The following is a 17,991-nucleotide window of genomic DNA, read 5'->3' as shown; positions in this document are numbered from 1 at the left end:
ATTTTGGATGCGATTAATCGCAATTAATCGTTGCCCAGCCCTAATATATATATATATATATATATATATATATATATATATATATATATATATATATATATATATATATACACACAATATCTCACACAGGGCACTAAGTGAGCTAGGACTGCCTCTGGTGCCCCTTTAAAAAAAGTATGTACATGATGTTGACATCTTTCATCTTTTGTCTCTTTGTAGAGTTAACAGAAGTGACGGACAATCTTGATGATTCCTTCACAGTCCCATAATGCACCTATGCAGATGGGCTCAAGAGAATCACAGGACATAGCCAGCCGGAGCGATCAGGACTCCCACTTCACCCTGGAAAGTGTTCAGGGCATGAGAGTGAAGTTGTTCATCAAGGGCTTGAGATATCACCCTCCTCAGAACAGACAGGAAATCAAACCAAAGGTGATGATTTCCATGATTTTCATTTGTCCAAACTGCAAACCTCAAATTTCAGACCAACAGCTGAGAGGACTGGTCAGAGAGAAAGAGAGAGAGAGAAACAAAACTGTACAGAACATTTTTATACTTTTGTATCTTTTTCATCAAAGAACAAAGAAGAAAATCTCTAGTGATGTTTTTGATGATTGTGTGGATATATGTTTAAATGGGTAGGATCGAAAAAACATTTTCAAACCCATTCCGAGCCAAAACAGCCCCAAACATTCCCACTCCAATCTTTATATTCCAACATGTGTTTATGCAAACAAGCCACGCCCACTGATAAACTGGGAGAGAGTCTACGATTGGTTCATGTAAATGTGGAAGATATTGGCCCAAACATGGGATTGGTGGGAGACTCCAGAGACAGTGATTGTAATCTAAAGAATTATGAATCAGAAGATATGATTGGACCGTAATGATTGTCAATCAAGAGATTGTTTTCAGAAGGGTGACTTGATTGGACGATTTTAGGGTTCTCTAAACACATTTCTTTAACAAACTCCAACAAACTTGTATGAGATGCCTGACCAATTTCTGAAGTATTTTTGGCCAAACTGCTCTGCATTTGTTGAAGTTTGTTGCAGCTGTGTGAAGAGACCTTTATTTAGTTGTGTTATTAGCCTGCAAGCATATTCAAGACTATATTCATAAAACCTTGTTCATATCCAGACTTATCATAATTCAAATACTGCTTAGTGACTCAAAATTACTCAAAAATCCCAAATCAGCGATTGAGAAACTGTTTAATCCATCTACTGTATGGTTTCTAACTAAAATACCTAAATATTGGTCACTGTTAAGTATTGAATATACAGTACTTCAGAGAAAGGAACATTGTGATATGAGTTAAAAACAGTCAAGATCATCTAAAAAATATCAGGATCCTGTTAAAAAGGGAAATCATGCTTCATCATATGACTTTATTTCTTTAGTCATAGTATTACCATGAGTTTTGCCAAAAAGAGTGCCCTGTCACCCCTTTTATACCTCTTCTTACCTGTCATAAAGTGCTCCAGTACTTTTTCTAATCATGATTTTATATTTTATTTATGACTGCATAACTTTATCTTGTACAGACATTAAATTAATTTATTTTATTTATTAATATTTATTGAAATTAATTTATCTACCATAATCATCGCCGAAGTGTTTCTAAAGAAGTGCGTGTGGGAGTTATGTTTTTTATAAGAGCGAGATTTCATCTGTTTCAAATGTTTTATGTGTGAAATTTTTCTATATGTTCTGTCTAATATGTCCCCCTCCTCTTCTGTTCACAATGCTTTCTGGGAAAAGAAATGTCCTCTGTCCATCAGAGAGAGAGAGCAGTGGAAGACAATGATTGGGTGGAAGAGAGAAAAGGGGAATGTATAATGGCTCAACATGTTTATTACAGGACATGTTGTATTGCTTTTACTGATGGGGGGGGTTATCAGAAAAAAAAATCTGCTACCAATGGGAGTTGAAAACGAGACCCGATGGGCGTCAATAAAAGAGTTAACACTACCATGCTTCTGTATGCTGGTGTTTTTTGAATATTCAAGACAAACACTTCTTTAGTTAAAAAAAAGTCTAACTTGTTCGTCACATTACACGTCAAATTTCAATCGAATCAAATTAAATTACATCTACATTTAAATTTCGAATCTGCTTTTCCACTAGTTCTCATTTTGTTTCACTGATTTACACACTCCATTTCCAGGCTACTATTGTAACACTCCTTAAAGGGACAGTTCATCCAAAAATCAAAGCAACAATTTATAGGGATGGGGGGTTGAACTATACCTTTAATTATGCTTTTTCATAACTTGAAAAGGACAGAGGGATCTGCCAAACACTGTATACTATACCTTTAATTACGGTTTTTCATAACTTGAAAAGGACAGAGGGATCTGCCAAACACTGTTTAAGACAAGTGAACAACACTAAATTCAACCAGTCCATGAGTAGAAAGTTTATGAGAAGCACTTGTTTACCTGAAAAAAACCTGCATAGTATAAATCAGCTACAGTAAACTGAATCAAATGGTTGGTCCTGAAAACACTGTCCTAAAACGGTTAAACCCAAGGAAGGATTCTGGTCTGACAATAGCTTTCTTGCAATTGCACTTTTATAAATTGACTTTTCCTCATAATTGCAGAATAATTTCCTGCTATTTAGACATTATGAATCACAATTGCATCAAAAGGGGGCCTTGCAGGACATTAATCCATCCTTGGTTTGATCCTGATACAATCATCAAATTAAAATGCTATACAGTAACATTAGAAATCTCATTTCAATTCATTTCCTCTTCCCATCAAGCAGGACTGAATATCGCTGCTCAATTCTGGCCTGACTATGTGAGGGTTTAGGGCCGTTCACACAGAATGTATTTTTTTGATGGATGTGTCTTTTTTTATAATCAAAAATTGTTTTTGTCCATACAGTGAAAGTCAATGGGGTCCAAAATAACACAGGAGCTGATTTACTTTAATTTTAAGGACAAACTATACTCTTTTTGAAATATATTATTTTGTGTTCAAAACAAGAAAGCAAGTCTCATACGGTCAGTAAATGATGAATTTTTCAATTAGGGAATTTTGGTCCCTTTAAGTAGAAATATCCTACTTTTGACTGAATGGAATGCAGCACCAGTGTTGATGAGAGAGAGGATAAAAGGAGATGAGATTTCTATCTGCCAATGGAACGAAGCCTGCTCGAGTGAATTCCCCCTCCATATGATACACATGGTACATTCCTAAACACCAATTAAGTTCAAAAAAATATATTGTTTTGTAAATAAACAACATTGATCGAATAAAAAAAATGACTTTCCAAATGAAAGTAAAAATAGCTAAGATGTCATAAACATCTGTGTTAATGTCTGTGGATGTTGGTTTTCCTCGCTGTCGCTACTGGAGGGCAGATAATCCGCGCCTATCTTCCGTAGTTTGGCTTGATAATATCTCTTCTTGGCCCGTGCCGCCTTCTCTTTCTGTCTCACTGCTTTCCTCTTCTCCTCCCACACACACTGCTGCAGCAGTAACAGACTCATCTTCTGCTGATGCTCCAGCTCAAACAGTTCCTGTCGACGTGACTCCCATTTTGAGTCTGAGGTATAAGAGTCCGTCGGCGGCAATGAATTCTCAACTGATCCTCTGGCAGGAGCACGTGGCACCGCAGGCTCTCTGTGTATGATCTCAAAGTTTTCACCCCTAGTCCCTGATGCCAGCCCTGAGGTGCTTCCTGCGTGGGTTGGGTAGATGAGGGAGGGACGACTGGACCTGGAAGAGACTGATTGTGAGCAGAGAGGAGAGGACACAGTGCCAGGAGGAATCCCAGAGTTGAAAAGTAGGTGAGAAGGTGAAGCCAAACCAAGTTCAATGGCTAAGTTCTCCTTGCTGTCTACTTCCTGTAAAAAAAGTAAGTTGAACAGCATCATATTTGCTGTACATTTTTGCAATAAATTCAAAAAGGCATGTAGTACATGAAGTAAACAGGATATTTCACACTGGTGAAAATAATAGTGTATGGAATACAGAATATTATATAACTATGTTTATTTCTAGAGTTTTTTTTTCACATTTTTGTAACATTAAAAATGCATTTACTGTCACATATCAATTTAATCCAAGCTAAAAGTATGAATTCCTCAAAAAAATACTTACCCTTATAATATATATATATATATAAATATATGTATTCATTTTCTCCAATGCAAAATGCATGTAAAATATTGACCTTGTAACACTTTACATTTTAACATGCCTGACACATCGTCAATCATGTTTTTTGTTAAGAAAATCTGCAATATAAAAGAAAACATTTAGCTTAAGAGGCATTTTAGCAATCATTTCAAGGCCGATTTCTGTCTTACATCATTTTGACTGTGGTCAGCATCTTCATGCTCACTCCCATTAGAGCCTGAAAGCCCCATCACTGCAAAAGAGAGAATGCCTCAATTAATCTCCTTCCATGTATAATTACAGAGTTGACAGCTGGGCAGAGGAGTAGTATTTCATCCTGTAGTAGAGATGACATGACTATTAACTACCTGCTCCAGGTGAGCCGCTCCTAACTGAGGCATAGCTCCCATCTCCATCTACCTCCTCCAGACAGGAGATCAGGTTTGGCACCAGGGCAATGACTTCTCTCTGCACCTGACAGAACCACACACAACCACACTGCGTTGACTCGGAAAAACGGAACTCTGCGACTCGAAGTTCCAAAGCATTTAACTGAATTCTAAACATATTTCAATTTACCTGAGTGAGGGCAGACACAGGATGCCCAGCTGCCTGCTGTTCCTGTCTCTTCTGCAGCGCTACTCGACATTCCACCTTCAGTCGTTTCCACAGCGTCTTCAGAGACCCGATGCTGCTGGGCGGTCGACTAGGGAACGCCGAATTGAAGGCCTGAGCCAGCTCTGCCCATACAGCGTTCCGGTGCACAGTAGTGTTGGTGTCTTTCCGAAAGTCCTGGACTGTGTCCACCACCGCATGGATTCTCCGAAGCAGGAAAAGCTTTTGCTCCAGAGTGAAGTTTGGCATGCGGTATGTCATGGTGGTCAGCATGAGTGTATTTGTGTGTTACTGGGTACAAAGGCTTATGTTGAGGTACTATGTGTTACTTCATTTATAGAAAATCTATAAAATCACTATTTGTTTTTATATTCAACAGAACAGTCTAGTTTAAAAACTTTAAGTGTTGCATGTATAGTTTTAGATGGCAACATTGGCAGTATCACAGTGTCAGTTTTTGAGTTTTACACTCCAGCATTACAGGAAGGTAAGGTCGGTTTGGTCCCGTTGTGTGCAGTGCGCTTCCAGAGTTTCAGGTGCAGTGATATGTTAAACTCTGGATGCCACAGGTAAATACGAGTGTGTGAGGTTGCTTGATCATCGGTGCTCAACGGAAATGCATCTGGGGTCCACCTGATGCGCAAGGGGTCACCAGGCACACATGTGAAGTCTGTAATTCAGCAGACAGAAAGCAAAATGAAGGGACTAGTTTTTTAATTCTAAATATTTGCTCCAACTCTTTAAAGAATGAATGAAACATTTGATTTTTGGGGGGAAAAAACATGTGCTCCATGAGTTAATTTCTGAGAATCGGTTCTTTTGAACTGTTCGTTCAACAGTTCTGTCGTCGTTAAAACATATAATGCCGTTTATTATGTTGCTGTATATTTCTGGCTTTTTTCGATTACATTTTGTAAATATTATATATCTTTAATCTTCATTTTAATTTTATTTGTCAAAGTTTTTAACAACCATTATTTCGCTCTTTAATTAACTAAAAATAAGTAATTTATTCACATCTCTTGGTTAAAAATAAAGTTTTTGCAGCTTTTTACTTTTATGCATTTAAAAAATTATATTTTTGTGTTGATAGTTAGTACACATATTTCCATGCGCAGTTTTATTTGTAGCAAATCTGCTGTTTAGTTATTTAAGTAATATAGCTCAAATCCTATGCTTTCATTCTCGGCTCGTTTCTTGACTACGATTCAGTCCGGTTTTGTGAATCAGTTCACAAAACCGGACTGAACCGACTCATTGCATCGATCGGACTCAAAATAATAATTCGTATAGGAATCGCATCGCTATTATTACACGCAAGAGCAAACATAAAGCAAACATAAGCTTTTACACAAAGCAAACATAAGCTTTTAAATCCATGACTTGTCTAGTACTACAGGTGTGGGTGGAGCAGGCTGCATTTTATTTGAATAATTATAATTACGAATCCACTGTCTGGTTAGCCACAGCGCTAAACCCGAGCATCGCACTACAGAAGTAAACCCGAGCTGCGATCTGCGACGTAAGACTAAAGCTAGAGCTCACTGACTGTTCTTAATGAAGCTCTCGTGCATTACACAACCGCTATGAAAAACTGATATTATATCATTTATATTGACCCTACTTACATGCAATCATCAGTCTGACGATTTTATCCCGAATATATTACACTTTGTCCCCACCCCCTGGGTTTAAGCGGTCCGTAAGAAATTTAAACAACAGACTGGAGACACATGCGCAAAAAGACGCTCCGGGCGTAAAAAAAAGAAAGGCAATTCACCCATTTGTGCATTTCATATGATTTGTATACCATTCTCATTAGATCTGTTCAACACATATGGTTTGTGCATCAGGCAAAATATACAAATCTACGCGTTTAAACAGTCGAAAGCGCAGGACTCGTTTCATCCAATTGACTGCCAGTGTGGTGCAGTCTGTGCAGTATTGAACCGCGCGATTGGACGCTGCGCGATCTCAACGAGGAAGCGAGAAACACATGCACGAAACATGTTGAACAGAGATGCGACTGTGGCTAATGGTCTGGATCTAGTATGAAAGAAAAATACACGAGTTTTTAATTTCACTTCCTCTCAAAATAAAGGCACGATCTCTACAGGGGACGCGTAAGTGAAACTAAGCTCGATAGAGGTGTTGTTACGATGATAAAATCATGGAGATTATCCCTGCTGGAAAATACAACCGTGTTCTGTTAAAAGGAGACTGAAGTTTTACTTTCAATAAGGTAGCAAACCGGTACAAAACCTACTTTAGTTGTTATATTTTGGAACGTGTACGTTAGCTGACCATTTAAATTAAACTTCCCATTTAAACCAGTTAATAATGTTAAAGATTGGACCATTTTTAATCTCTGGCCAGTTAGAACCAACTGTCATGTTCCAAAACACATTAGGGTAAGATTAGTACTGTTCACTTACTCAATTAATGGTATTTGTTTACTTGACATTCATTGTTTAAACACAACAAACATTAGAGTATTAGTAGACTGTCTGCTTAATATCTGCCAACTCTTTATGATGCTCTTCCAACAGACAATTTACTGACTATATGTAACTTTGCAAGTACATGTCAACTTATTCTATCCCTAACCCTACCAGTCTACTAATACTCTACTAACACTCTAGTGAGAGTTAGGTGCAGCGTTACTTATAGTCAACTGAATGTGTTAAAGGGACCATCCAAATAAAGTGAAACCGAATGCACATGGAATGTTGGCAGATGTCATGAGGAATGTTGTGCAATGTCATGTGCTTTATTTTCTTATAATTCAATGGCCCAGAATCAATTATTTCACCTATGTTTACCATACACTTATTTGATTTAATAGTATAGTAAAGGCCATTGTGAGCATTATACATTTATTCTAATTTATTTATTTATTTGTTAGAGACTTCTGCATGTAAAAAAACTTCAGGAAGTCATACAGTAATTAAAAAAAAATGCTGTAAATGTTTTTGTTGTGCTCTAGAAGTCTTCAGCCTGTGCTGTGGACGGGTGAGATGGCATCTCCTATGGGGTCTGCTGTGAAGGAGATCGCTGTGCTTGTTGCACCAGTGACTGCGCTGGAATTCCTGGGGGAGGATTTCCTGTTGACAGGTGACTGACATTCATTCTTTTAATGAACAGGTAACAAATTATCAAACTAAACATCCATTTTGGATTCAATTATGCAGCATATGACTCATGGGTAATTTTGAGATGGTTTCTCTCTGCAACCATAAGGTTCTCCAAATGTTCTTGTTTGATCTAGTTTACATTTATTTAATCCATTGGTTAACATTAAAAACTATAATATCATATGTAGTTAGAGACTAGAAAGTCTTTAAAACCTGCATGACATACAGATCATAAGAGTTTGATATGTAGGCCACATGTATTACAATATTAAACACCTTGTATACTGTTACCCCTAACCTTGGTTTTCATCAAACATATAATGGGTACTGGAACTGTTTTTGTCAAGTGATTTTGCACAATTCTGAGATAATAATGTCTCTGTACAATTCACCTTCCATATTTTTTCTACTTGTCTTTTGCGTTGAACTGGTTTGTACCTTCTTTAAAATATAACCTCACATTTTTTTTACAGAAACAATATTTTATTGTAAATTCTATAATTGAAATTTAATAATATCAACTACAAAATAAAAAAGGGTGGTTTTCCAAAACCACTGCACCTGTAAGTGTCAAATGGGATAAGTCAGAGGTTCCATCTTTTGACAAAGAGAGTCTTGGTTTTCTTCCTTTGTTGAATTTCATTCCTTTATTATAAGAATAAGGTGCTTGAGAAATGTCTCTCAATTTTCATAATGTGTATTTATCTTTATTAACAAGTTATTAATTCGATTTTTTTCCTGCAATTGTGGCATTTTTTAGGTGAGGGACCAATCCTCTCTGTTTACAGTCTTCAAGAATCTACTAAATGTGCATCTTTAAATGTTCTCCATAACTACCGCATCCATGGGATACGACCTGGTAGAAAACATCAGTCTGAAGAGAGTCAGTTCTACAGTGTAATTTCATCTGAAATTTCTGTTTGGGACAATGACGAGGAGAAGATAATTGTTTTTGGAGGAAAAGGAGTTCGGCTTGTCAGCTTCAGTTCTGCAGGACAATGCCTGAAGCTGATTGGTCCACTCTTGGAGCTTCAAGACTGGGTGCTGGACATTCAGTGGCTGAAAGCACAACCCCACACATTGTTAGGCATAGCCTTGGCCCACAATGCCCTGCTGCTCCTAGAAGCAGAATCTGGTAGCATTCTCTCCTTCTACTCTTGTGAAGAGTCCTGTCTTCTCTACTCGGCACTTATGATTGGTCCAAATTGGGACTCTTTAGTGCTGGTGGGTGGGACTGTTTTTAACCAGCTTGTGCTGTGGAGGCCCACAGGGACCAAACCCAGTGGCCAATCCCAGGTGGAGAGACGTCTACTGGGCCACAGTGGAGTCATTTTCAGTCTTTGCTACCATCTGAAATCTGGGTGGCTGGCGTCTGCCTCGGATGACCGCAGCGTTCGTTTGTGGAGCGTGGGCACATTGGGTGGAGATGCAGGTTGTGGAGAGGAAACACCAACATGTCTTCGCGTGCTTTACGGGCACCAGGCACGGGTCTTCTGTGTCAAGCTTACACCCAACCGTGTATTCAGTGCAGGAGAAGATGGAGCATGCCTGCTCTGGGAATGGGGAGGGGAGGGGAAGGTGGGATGTACGTTTAAAGGACATAGGTCTGGTGGAGTGAAGGCTCTTGCTGTCAGCGGGGGAAGTATAGGCTGTCGGGAGGGATGGATGGCTACTGGAGGTGCAGATGGTGGGGTAAGAGTGTGGAGAGTGGCAGATGAGATGAAAGATAGCAAGGAAACTCAGGCAGAGACTCAGCTGGATCTGGAATTTAAAGGGCAAGGTTGTCCAAAAGTGGTTCGATTAGTGGGTGAGGACGAATCGAATACAGTTCTGGTCTGTACTGATCAAGGAGAGGTGTGCCTTAGTCAGGGTGACACCTGGGATGTCATCTGGCAAGGAGGAGCAGAATTCCAGTCGTATTGTGTGATGGAGATCACAAGCATCCAAGTCCAGAATTCAAATTGCACTGTGTGGGTGTGTGCAGTGGCTAATCTGAACGGAGGTGTCCAAGTGTTCCTTATAGAGCAGCCAGGCATTGGAGTCTTGCTAAAAGCTGGACAGGGTAAAGTTCACTCTGTACTTTGGGTCAAGGGACTGTCTGGAGGGTCCTGGAGTTGGTGTCTTCTGGCTTCAGGCTCTGAGGGATTGGTGTACCGGTGGACAATAAAGGTGATGGAGGATGAATCAGGCCTGCATATGAAAGAGGAAACTCTTCTTCCATTCCTGCTGCCACCCTGTGCCAAACGCTGGCTGACTGCTGTAGTTGCCTTGCCACAAAGAAAAGGGTTATACCTGTGTGGTGACCGGAGAGGGTCACTACTGCTCTATGCCGAAAGAGAAAAGAATGACACAAGAAATGGAGGAGAAAGAAGAATGGACTTACAAGATCAAGAAACCAAAAACCAACAAACGCAAATTGGCGGGCCTATATCTCCCATCAGTACCCTTTACGGAGTCCATGGGAAGCAAGGTGTGACTTCCGTGTGTGAGTATCAAGACTTATGTTACAGTACAGGTCGAGATGGATCTGTAAGAATACTAACTGTTGAAGAAAACGTCCTGAAGGTGCGTAGAGTTCAGCGGGCCTGCAGTGGCATGGAGTGGCTTGAGAAGGTTCTGTTTCTGGGCTTGGATGAACCAGAGGCACAAGGAAAGATGCCGAATGAGAGAATTGAGAAGAGGAAGATCGATCAAGAGAGTGAAAGCGTAGCTGAGGCTCGGTTTGCAATGGTTGGCTTCCATTCTGTCCACTTCATTATATGGGACCCTCACCGACAAGAGAAGCTATTATCAGTTGCCTGTGGAGGCGGCCATCGATCCTGGGCCTACAAATGCCCGATACACACCCACACGGATCCTCATGCACATGCAATCGGACATGGTACACTTGTGTTCATCAAACATGGAGCTGTCATGGCATCACGTTCATTAGCGTCCACAGATACCGATGTGAATGGACACACCCTAAAAGAGGGGTTACATGGGCGAGGCATCAGCTGTGTGTGTCATCTTGGTAGTCTCACAAAGACTAGAGAGTTGTCAGAACTTTGGGAGATTTTTGTTACCGGAGGGGAGGATACCACAGTGGGTGTACTTGCCGTCAATCCACAGAGTGGAACTGTTAAAGTGCTTACAGTTCTAACAGACCATATTTCAAATGTTCGTGCTCTGGCTGCCGTCAGAAGAGAAGAAACTAATGAAAGAGGGAGAGGTGACCGGACAGATACCTCCTTGTCTTCTTTGGTTTTCTCAGCGGGTGGCCGGGCTCAGCTGCAGTGTTACCGGCTCTTGATTAGTTTGGATGAGCAGCAGGGTCAGCCGATCTGTCAGGTCACTCAAATAGCTGGCCATCGATTGGATGAGCAGTGGGAACGAAAGCGGAATCGACACAAGACCATCAAAATGGACCCAGAAACGAGGTACGAATGTGTTTCTCAAAAGACTTTCCTAGTTTTGAGCTAGAGTTAGGTTTGGGAAGTCATTTGTGTTGTCTTAAAGGAATATCTCTCAAATGAAAATTCAGTCATCATTTACTCACCTTCATGTTGTTTCAAACATGTATGAATTTTAGGGGTGTCCAGTGTTGTTTGATGGTTGGTAGTAGTTGTTTTGAAAATGTATGACCACCAGAGAGCGGACAATACAATGTACTCCCATTTACTTTGCAAATGCTTTCTCGTGTTTGCAGGTACATGTCTATGTCTGTGGTGCGTAATGGGACTGAATATGTTCTGGCTCTGGGCTGTAGTGATGGTGCAGTAAGGTAACTTGATTTGAGATTAAAAACATTAGTTTAAAACATGTTTTTACATTCTGTGATTAATGCATTGAGACTGTGTGTTTTCTCTTTTAGGCTGTTCAGTGTGACTGAGAGCAATAGGAGTGTTGACATGCTTTGGGAGTGTTTTTACCATCAGAGGTGTGTGCTCAGTGTCGCCACCTACAAGCTGGAGGAATCCCAGGGCAGAAAGTAAGGAAACGCTGTACATTTGTGATTCCATGTTTACATTATTTCTTACACTTATTTGCATGTGTCCATCTCTTTCGGTCTCAGGCTTTTGTTGCTGTTCAGTGCCACTACAGATGGTTGTATATCTGTGTGGGATTTAACAGCAGTTTTGAACAGTAAGGCTGGTGTCAGCTGGCAGGGTGAGTCATACATGCACCAGAACATAAACACTGTTTTTTTTTTTTGTTTTGTTTTTTGCTTTGGTTAAGAAAAAATGTTTTTATTTGTTGTATATGTTAAAGGTATAGTTTACTCTAAAATTAAAAACTTTCTTTATTTACTCATTATTATTAGACTTTCCTTTTCAACTCTTTTACATACAACAACATCTCATTGTGACCACAGCTATTAGGCTCCAAAAGTGTCATTTTCTCTGATTCAAAAATGGAGTATGTGTATTGTTATAAATAAACAAATATTATTTTATCAATTACAAACCCAAGAGTATTACAAAATTTTATGTATAAAAAAAAACTTTGAAGGTGTCCCAAAACCCCAAAGTGTCGGGTGCCTTGAGCCACGAGTCTGGTGGTAATAATACTTTAAAATATGTGTTTGTCAATAATGATTTACCCTTTCTTTGCTTCAGGCCCATCAGCCCCTTTCTTTTCTATACCTGTCCATCAAAGTGGAGTCAATACACTTGCCTTGTCAACACAGAGAGAGATGCAAATTGAGGAAAACATGATCTCATTGGCCAGTGGTGGAGATGATGGAAAGCTGTCTCTACTGAATATCAAGATTGAACAGAAAGATCAGGAGAATGGTGGCATGTCTCTACAGCTACTTTCTCATAGGTCAGTGCCCCTGGCACACTCTTCCCCTCTCACTGGGCTATGTTTTCTAAGCCCAACCCTATTGGTGTCCACCTCGGCAGACCAACGCTTGTGTTTGTGGAGTGTGAACAGCGATGGCCTCTTCCCACTGAAGGTGCTGTTCTCACACACCGCAGATGCTGCTGGATTGTGGGCGTGGTTTGGGGTGGGACAAGAAGGAGGTGCCTGGGTGGTTGTTTGTGGCCAGGGTTTACAATTGTTTCAATTAACGGAAAGAGAGATGGATGAACCAAATGAAACTGTTAACAGGAGTGCAAAAGAAGAGGAAAGAAAGAAAGTGATATTTTCACATCGTGTTTCAAGGACATGACACTGACTATCAGCACTCTTTTTTATGATATATAAATTAAGATACCAAAGAATTGTAATAAATTCAAATAAAGATCTTTTTAATATGTCAAATTTTTACTGTGCCAGAGAAAGTATTTTATCAATATAGCCTAACAATGAATGTCTATACAGCTGTGCAGGACCAGTCACATTTTGAACACGCGATTTACTGAATTTGTTTCTCATCATCCTACAGACATTTTGATATAAAGCTAGTGTTGTTGTTAACTAATGTAAAACTATTAAAAAACATTTTCGCTAATTGAAGTAGATCTGAAATAAAATACAGTTGTCAACATTTGAAGTGGATCAAAAAGTTTATCAAAGTTGTCCAAGACAAGAACGGGTATTGTTCAAAATTCATGTATAACTCTGATGAAAGGTTTTGATCCACTTCAAATGTTGACTGCAGTATAAATATTTAATGAAAAACTTACACTGATCATTGAAGTACTAAAATTATATATATATATATATATATATATATATATATATATATATATGTATATATATATATATATATATATATAAACAATTAGTCTAAATAATAAAAATGACGAAAGTACATAAGATTACTAAAACTAAATTTAAAAGGGAAGATATCAAAATGAAAGCCAATTAAAAACATTAATAAAAAACTATAATAGTATATGCTTGCTAAAAAAGATTCTTGTGCTTGTAATAATATAAATTATATATAAAAAATAAATGACAAATAAAATTGTAATAAATGAAATCGATGAACTGGGCCGAGCCGTGTGAACGCCTTCAATACTGTTTAAAAAGAACCTAAAGATGATTGATGGATCGTTTTGATTTGGTTTGTAGGCTACACGTTTTGGGTTCTGGTTTTGGTGACTATTATTCTAAAATGCTAAATATATTATTGAATATGGAAAGAATGAGAAGGTGTCCATGTGGTGTCCAGGTGTACCGAATGTGTTACGACTGTGTACGTGTGTGAGTGGCTTATGGCTTGAAGAGATATTCATGCGTGTGTAATGGATCAATGCTTTTCCTGGGCTACAAGCCAGCAGGTGTGTGTGGGTGAGTGAGAGAGAGAGGGTACACAGTGTGTTGGGGGGCTTTGACTGTGCAACTAAGTATAAATATTTCACCCCCTTCTCCAGTTCCCTTTTGTTCATCATCGTAGCAGCTCGATGGCCCGTCCCTGTAATCCACAGCTGAACGAATGAAGCAAGATATGAAAGGAAACACGTGAGAGAGTCAAAGATATAAAGCCACAAGGTTTGCAGAATTTGAAAAAGGAATGCGAATATTTTCTGATTACATGATGTAAAAAAGGAGTGACAAAATGTGAGAAGACAAAAGTTGAAAGGATAATGTGAGTATAATAATGACTAATGTGAGTAAAATTCTGCAATAGCAACCAATGTTGCTTTAGTATAATTGACATACCATTTAAGTTTTTATGGATATTTTGAATTAGTCTTTATTTTTTATTTCTTTGATTTTTATTTTAATCTTAGTTAGTCATTTCGTTGTGTGTTTTTGTTATTTATGTTTTATTCATTTTTATTTTAGTTTGAGTTATTTTACTACATCAACAACTAGAAAGTAGCTGAAATAAAACGTCTTTATGCATGCTATTTTATTTCAGTTAATGTTTTGTGGTGAATGCTGATGTGTCTCTTTGTTTGAAGTGAGTCACTGTGTGTAGCCTACTGTATGTGTTGATCTTTTGAGAAAGGATGTCACGGTTCAGGAAAACCGTTAAAGAGGACGAATCTGGAAAGAAGAACCCTAAGATGCCTCAAAAACGAAAGAAAAAGGAAGCTGAAAATGACACGGTATGGCTGTTCCACAAAAATAACTTGAAAATGGATTGAATACACAAGTGAATGTACAGTATCACTGATTCATTAAACAGTCATGATCATGTGTGTGATATCACCCAACAGGACAATAGACTGATCTCGAAAGATAGGCTTCCTCTGATTGGTTCATCAGGCAACAGAACTGCAGGTATAGTAAATACATCACCTAGTTAAATGACTTTTATAGTCTACATGGAATCATTGCATTAATACAGGATATGGCAAGATGTTGTCAGATATTAACTGATTTGACTGGAAATAAAATGTTTTCATAACTTGCTAATCAGTCCTCATGCATAACATATAAACTGTGTGTTTACATTGATCTTTGTTTCTCCTGTCTACACAATGTTATCTGAGCTCATCAATAGACAATGCATAAACTCAAGGATATTCAGGAGGTGCTATGTTAATTAGCTGCTTTTGTCCCAACATGTGCCTTTGTAATGGACTTGTTAGGTGAGGGGATAATTAGAACTGAACGTGTGTGAGATAAAGTTAAATATATGTGATCCTGTCTCTTACAGCAAAACAGGTAATTAAATCTATAAAGATATAAGATATAAAGTCGCAAATCTGAGAAAGTAGCAATTGTGAGAAATAGAGTTGCAAATTCCATTCCAACAAATACAAGTTGTAATACTTGCAAATAGTCACAATTATGAAAAATAGTTGCAATTACATAAATATAATAGATTCAATTACGGAAAAAATCACAATAATTAAAAAAAAATTACATTTGTAAGAATGTCGCAATTCAGAAATATGTAGCCGCTATTACAAAAAATAAAGTCTCACATTTTTTTTTATTCTAATGTGGAAATTCTGATTCTATTTCTTCATCTATTCTGCTTTTAGCAAGGCCTTCTCTATCCACTCCCCAGCATCCTCCTCAGGACGACATGAGAAAACGTGGTCATCCTCCCATCTCATCTGTGGCCCCTGACAGCATGGCACCCTGGGAAGGCTCCTCCCACTCCGAGTCCTCCTTTACCAGTTTCCCCCCTCCGCTTTCACCCCTTCCTCTTGCCCACTCGAAGCCAATCACAGCACCAGATCCTCCGCTACCCCTTCCACCCCCTTCTCAAATCAAAGACATTGAACCTGAGAATGGACAGAGTGCCAGAGTAAAACGCAAGCCCCTCCCACCAAGACACCCCTCTAGACCTCCCCGTTTACCCCCTCTGAGGCAAGTAACAAATCTTAGTTTTTCTCGAAGTTTCACTTTTTCCTTTTTTGAGCTGCCGGTTCACCAGTCTGCACGGAGCAGAGCGGAGCGGCTCAGAGATCTCACTGTGCTCCTGAGGCAGTTTCAATACTGAGTTTACATCTGGGGCAGAATATCTGACGTGACTTCACATCAGCATTATATGCTTAATTAGAATTTCAGATTAATGTTGGATATATTTTTGGCTTTTTATTCTGTTTGTGGTGCACATTTCTGCTGCTGTACTGAAGGTTAAAGATGCACTTTGTAATTTTTTATGATGCACTGACTGTATATGTGGTCACCAAGGTGCATTTTGTTTTTTACAGTAAACCATGAATATTGTGAAATATTGCTTAATACAGGTAAAATATTTTCTCTATTTTAACATATTTTCAAATGTAATTTATTCCTAAAATAGAAAGCTGAATAATCAGCATCATTCATTACTCCAGTCTTCAGTGTCACATGATCCTTCAGAAATCATTCTAATATGCTGATTTGGTGCTCAAGAAAAATCTCTTATTTTAAATGTTCTTCTGCTTACTATTTTATAAGAAACTGTTTTAGGTTTTTTGCAGGATTCTTTGATGTATATGTACTATATACCTACAGTGAGTAGTAGAAATTCCCCAGCTTGTGTTTGTTGTTTTTGCTACTTTTTTTAGGTTGTTAAATGTATATTTAGAGGATGCGTGGTTGTGAGTTTGTACAACCTTTTTGAATTCTAAGCACTGTTGAAATTTATATTAACCAATGAGACTCAGAGTTGGGGGAAATTACCATGATGATTATTATGTAGGGTGGAGACAGCATCTGACTGTGATGAATTATATATGAGGTCATATTATAAATCAGGCCTTTAAACAAAAGAAAACAATATAGATATTTAAGGAGAGACATTGAGCTGAGATACCTCGCACAGGTGGCCAGAGGTATTGTTGAACTATTCGGGTCATGTGCACAAAGGTAATAAAATGCTTTTCTCAGGCACACAGAACAGAATTCAGGGAATTATCTTGACAAGGTAAAAAAACTAATTGACAAGCGTATTTACACTTTTATTGCACACTCAACTATCCTCACGTGTGCTCCTATCAAAGAGGTGCCGATAGTCACAGATGAGCTTTGAATGTGTTATCTGTTTTGGCTGCTGATATCTTTCCACACTATTAAAGGGATAGTTCACCCAAAAACGTGTAAAAAAAAAAAAAAAAAAAAAGTAAATTCTGTCATTATTTACTCACAATCAAGTTGTTCCAAACCTATATGAGTTTCTCTCTTTAACACAAAAGAATGTTTGTAACCAGACAGTTGACTCATAGTATTTTTCTCCTACTGTGGATGGCAACCGACAACTGTTTGATTTCCAAGATATTTTTTAAATCTTCAGAAAGAAACTCATACAGGTTTGGAACAACTTGATGGTGAGTAAATGATGACAACAATTACATTTTTGGGTGGTCTATTCCTTTAAGACTGCAGCCTTTGGAACCAGATATTTTACATAATTTTTTTAGTGTAATCCCACAAAATTTTTGTAACTTCTATACATTTTAAACTAATACTATGTGTTAGAAAATGAATTTCTTTTACATATAAATATGGCTTCAGAAAATGGTACAACATTTATTCTGGTTTAACATCTGCTTGTATTCAGTTCTGTCCATTTACTGATAAAGATATAAATAAAACATTGCATGTAGACTTGATGTACCGTATGTCTATATATGAAGAGTTCAGATGCAAAAGCCTCTAAGTGCCATTTGAAATTTTCTTCTAAAATGATCATTTTTATCAAACTTATATATTTAAGTTAAGTAATTTCACTTAAATGACAATGAAGATTACCTATGAATTGCCATTACTGAACTTGATTACTGAGC

The 17,991-nt window shown here is 38.2% G+C and overlaps 3 protein-coding genes across 7 annotated transcripts in view; 2 read left to right on the top strand and 1 right to left on the bottom strand.

The window, feature by feature from the left end:
• Positions 1–773, top strand: part of celsr3 (cadherin, EGF LAG seven-pass G-type receptor 3) — a 44,995-nt gene extending 44,222 nt beyond the window's left edge. For all 3 annotated transcript variants that reach the window (XM_039679061.2, XM_089119595.1, XM_089119594.1), the window contains exon 36: positions 220–773. In XM_039679061.2, the coding sequence (XP_039534995.2) occupies positions 220–247 (28 nt within the window). In that variant the 3' untranslated portion in view covers positions 248–773. The remainder of the gene's footprint in view (positions 1–219) is intronic.
• A 255-nt stretch (positions 774–1,028) lies between these two features.
• On the bottom strand, positions 1,029–6,575 carry LOC120483760 (fibrinogen silencer binding protein). The gene is made up of 5 exons (XM_039678977.2): positions 6,380–6,575; positions 4,716–5,421; positions 4,505–4,610; positions 4,328–4,389; positions 1,029–3,862 (listed from the first exon to the last, which is right to left on the bottom strand). The coding sequence occupies exons 2-5, from the start codon at positions 5,022–5,024 to the stop codon at positions 3,305–3,307; spliced, it is 1,035 nt and encodes a 344-aa protein (XP_039534911.2). The 5' UTR covers positions 5,025–5,421; positions 6,380–6,575; the 3' UTR covers positions 1,029–3,304.
• A 109-nt stretch (positions 6,576–6,684) lies between these two features.
• On the top strand, positions 6,685–17,856 carry wdr6 (WD repeat domain 6). 3 transcript variants are annotated; one of them, XM_089119596.1, is made up of 10 exons: positions 6,685–6,874; positions 7,738–7,865; positions 8,646–11,304; positions 11,574–11,648; positions 11,739–11,855; positions 11,940–12,034; positions 12,484–12,691; positions 14,772–14,871; positions 14,983–15,046; positions 15,757–17,279. In XM_089119596.1, the coding sequence occupies exons 2-10, from the start codon at positions 7,769–7,771 to the stop codon at positions 16,218–16,220; spliced, it is 3,879 nt and encodes a 1,292-aa protein (XP_088975722.1). In that variant the 5' UTR covers positions 6,685–6,874; positions 7,738–7,768; the 3' UTR covers positions 16,221–17,279. The 3 variants fall into 3 exon arrangements, with proteins under 3 accessions (XP_088975722.1, XP_039534587.2, XP_039534988.2); XM_039678653.2 differs by lacking the exons at positions 14,772–14,871; positions 14,983–15,046; positions 15,757–17,279 and having other exon boundaries at positions 6,693–6,874; positions 7,741–7,865; positions 12,484–13,130; XM_039679054.2 differs by lacking the exons at positions 6,685–6,874; positions 7,738–7,865; positions 8,646–11,304; ... (2 more) ...; positions 11,940–12,034; positions 12,484–12,691 and adding an exon at positions 13,997–14,308 and having other exon boundaries at positions 15,757–17,856.
• Positions 17,857–17,991: the final 135 nt, after the last annotated feature.

The sequence above is a fragment of the Pimephales promelas genome, chromosome 14 (assembly GCF_988280905.1).
Source record: "Pimephales promelas chromosome 14, fPimPro1.hap1.1, whole genome shotgun sequence".
NCBI classification, from domain to species: domain Eukaryota; kingdom Metazoa; phylum Chordata; class Actinopteri; order Cypriniformes; family Leuciscidae; genus Pimephales; species Pimephales promelas.
Note: the sequence above shows the minus strand (reverse complement) of the source record. Positions and strands in the feature narration are given on the sequence as shown.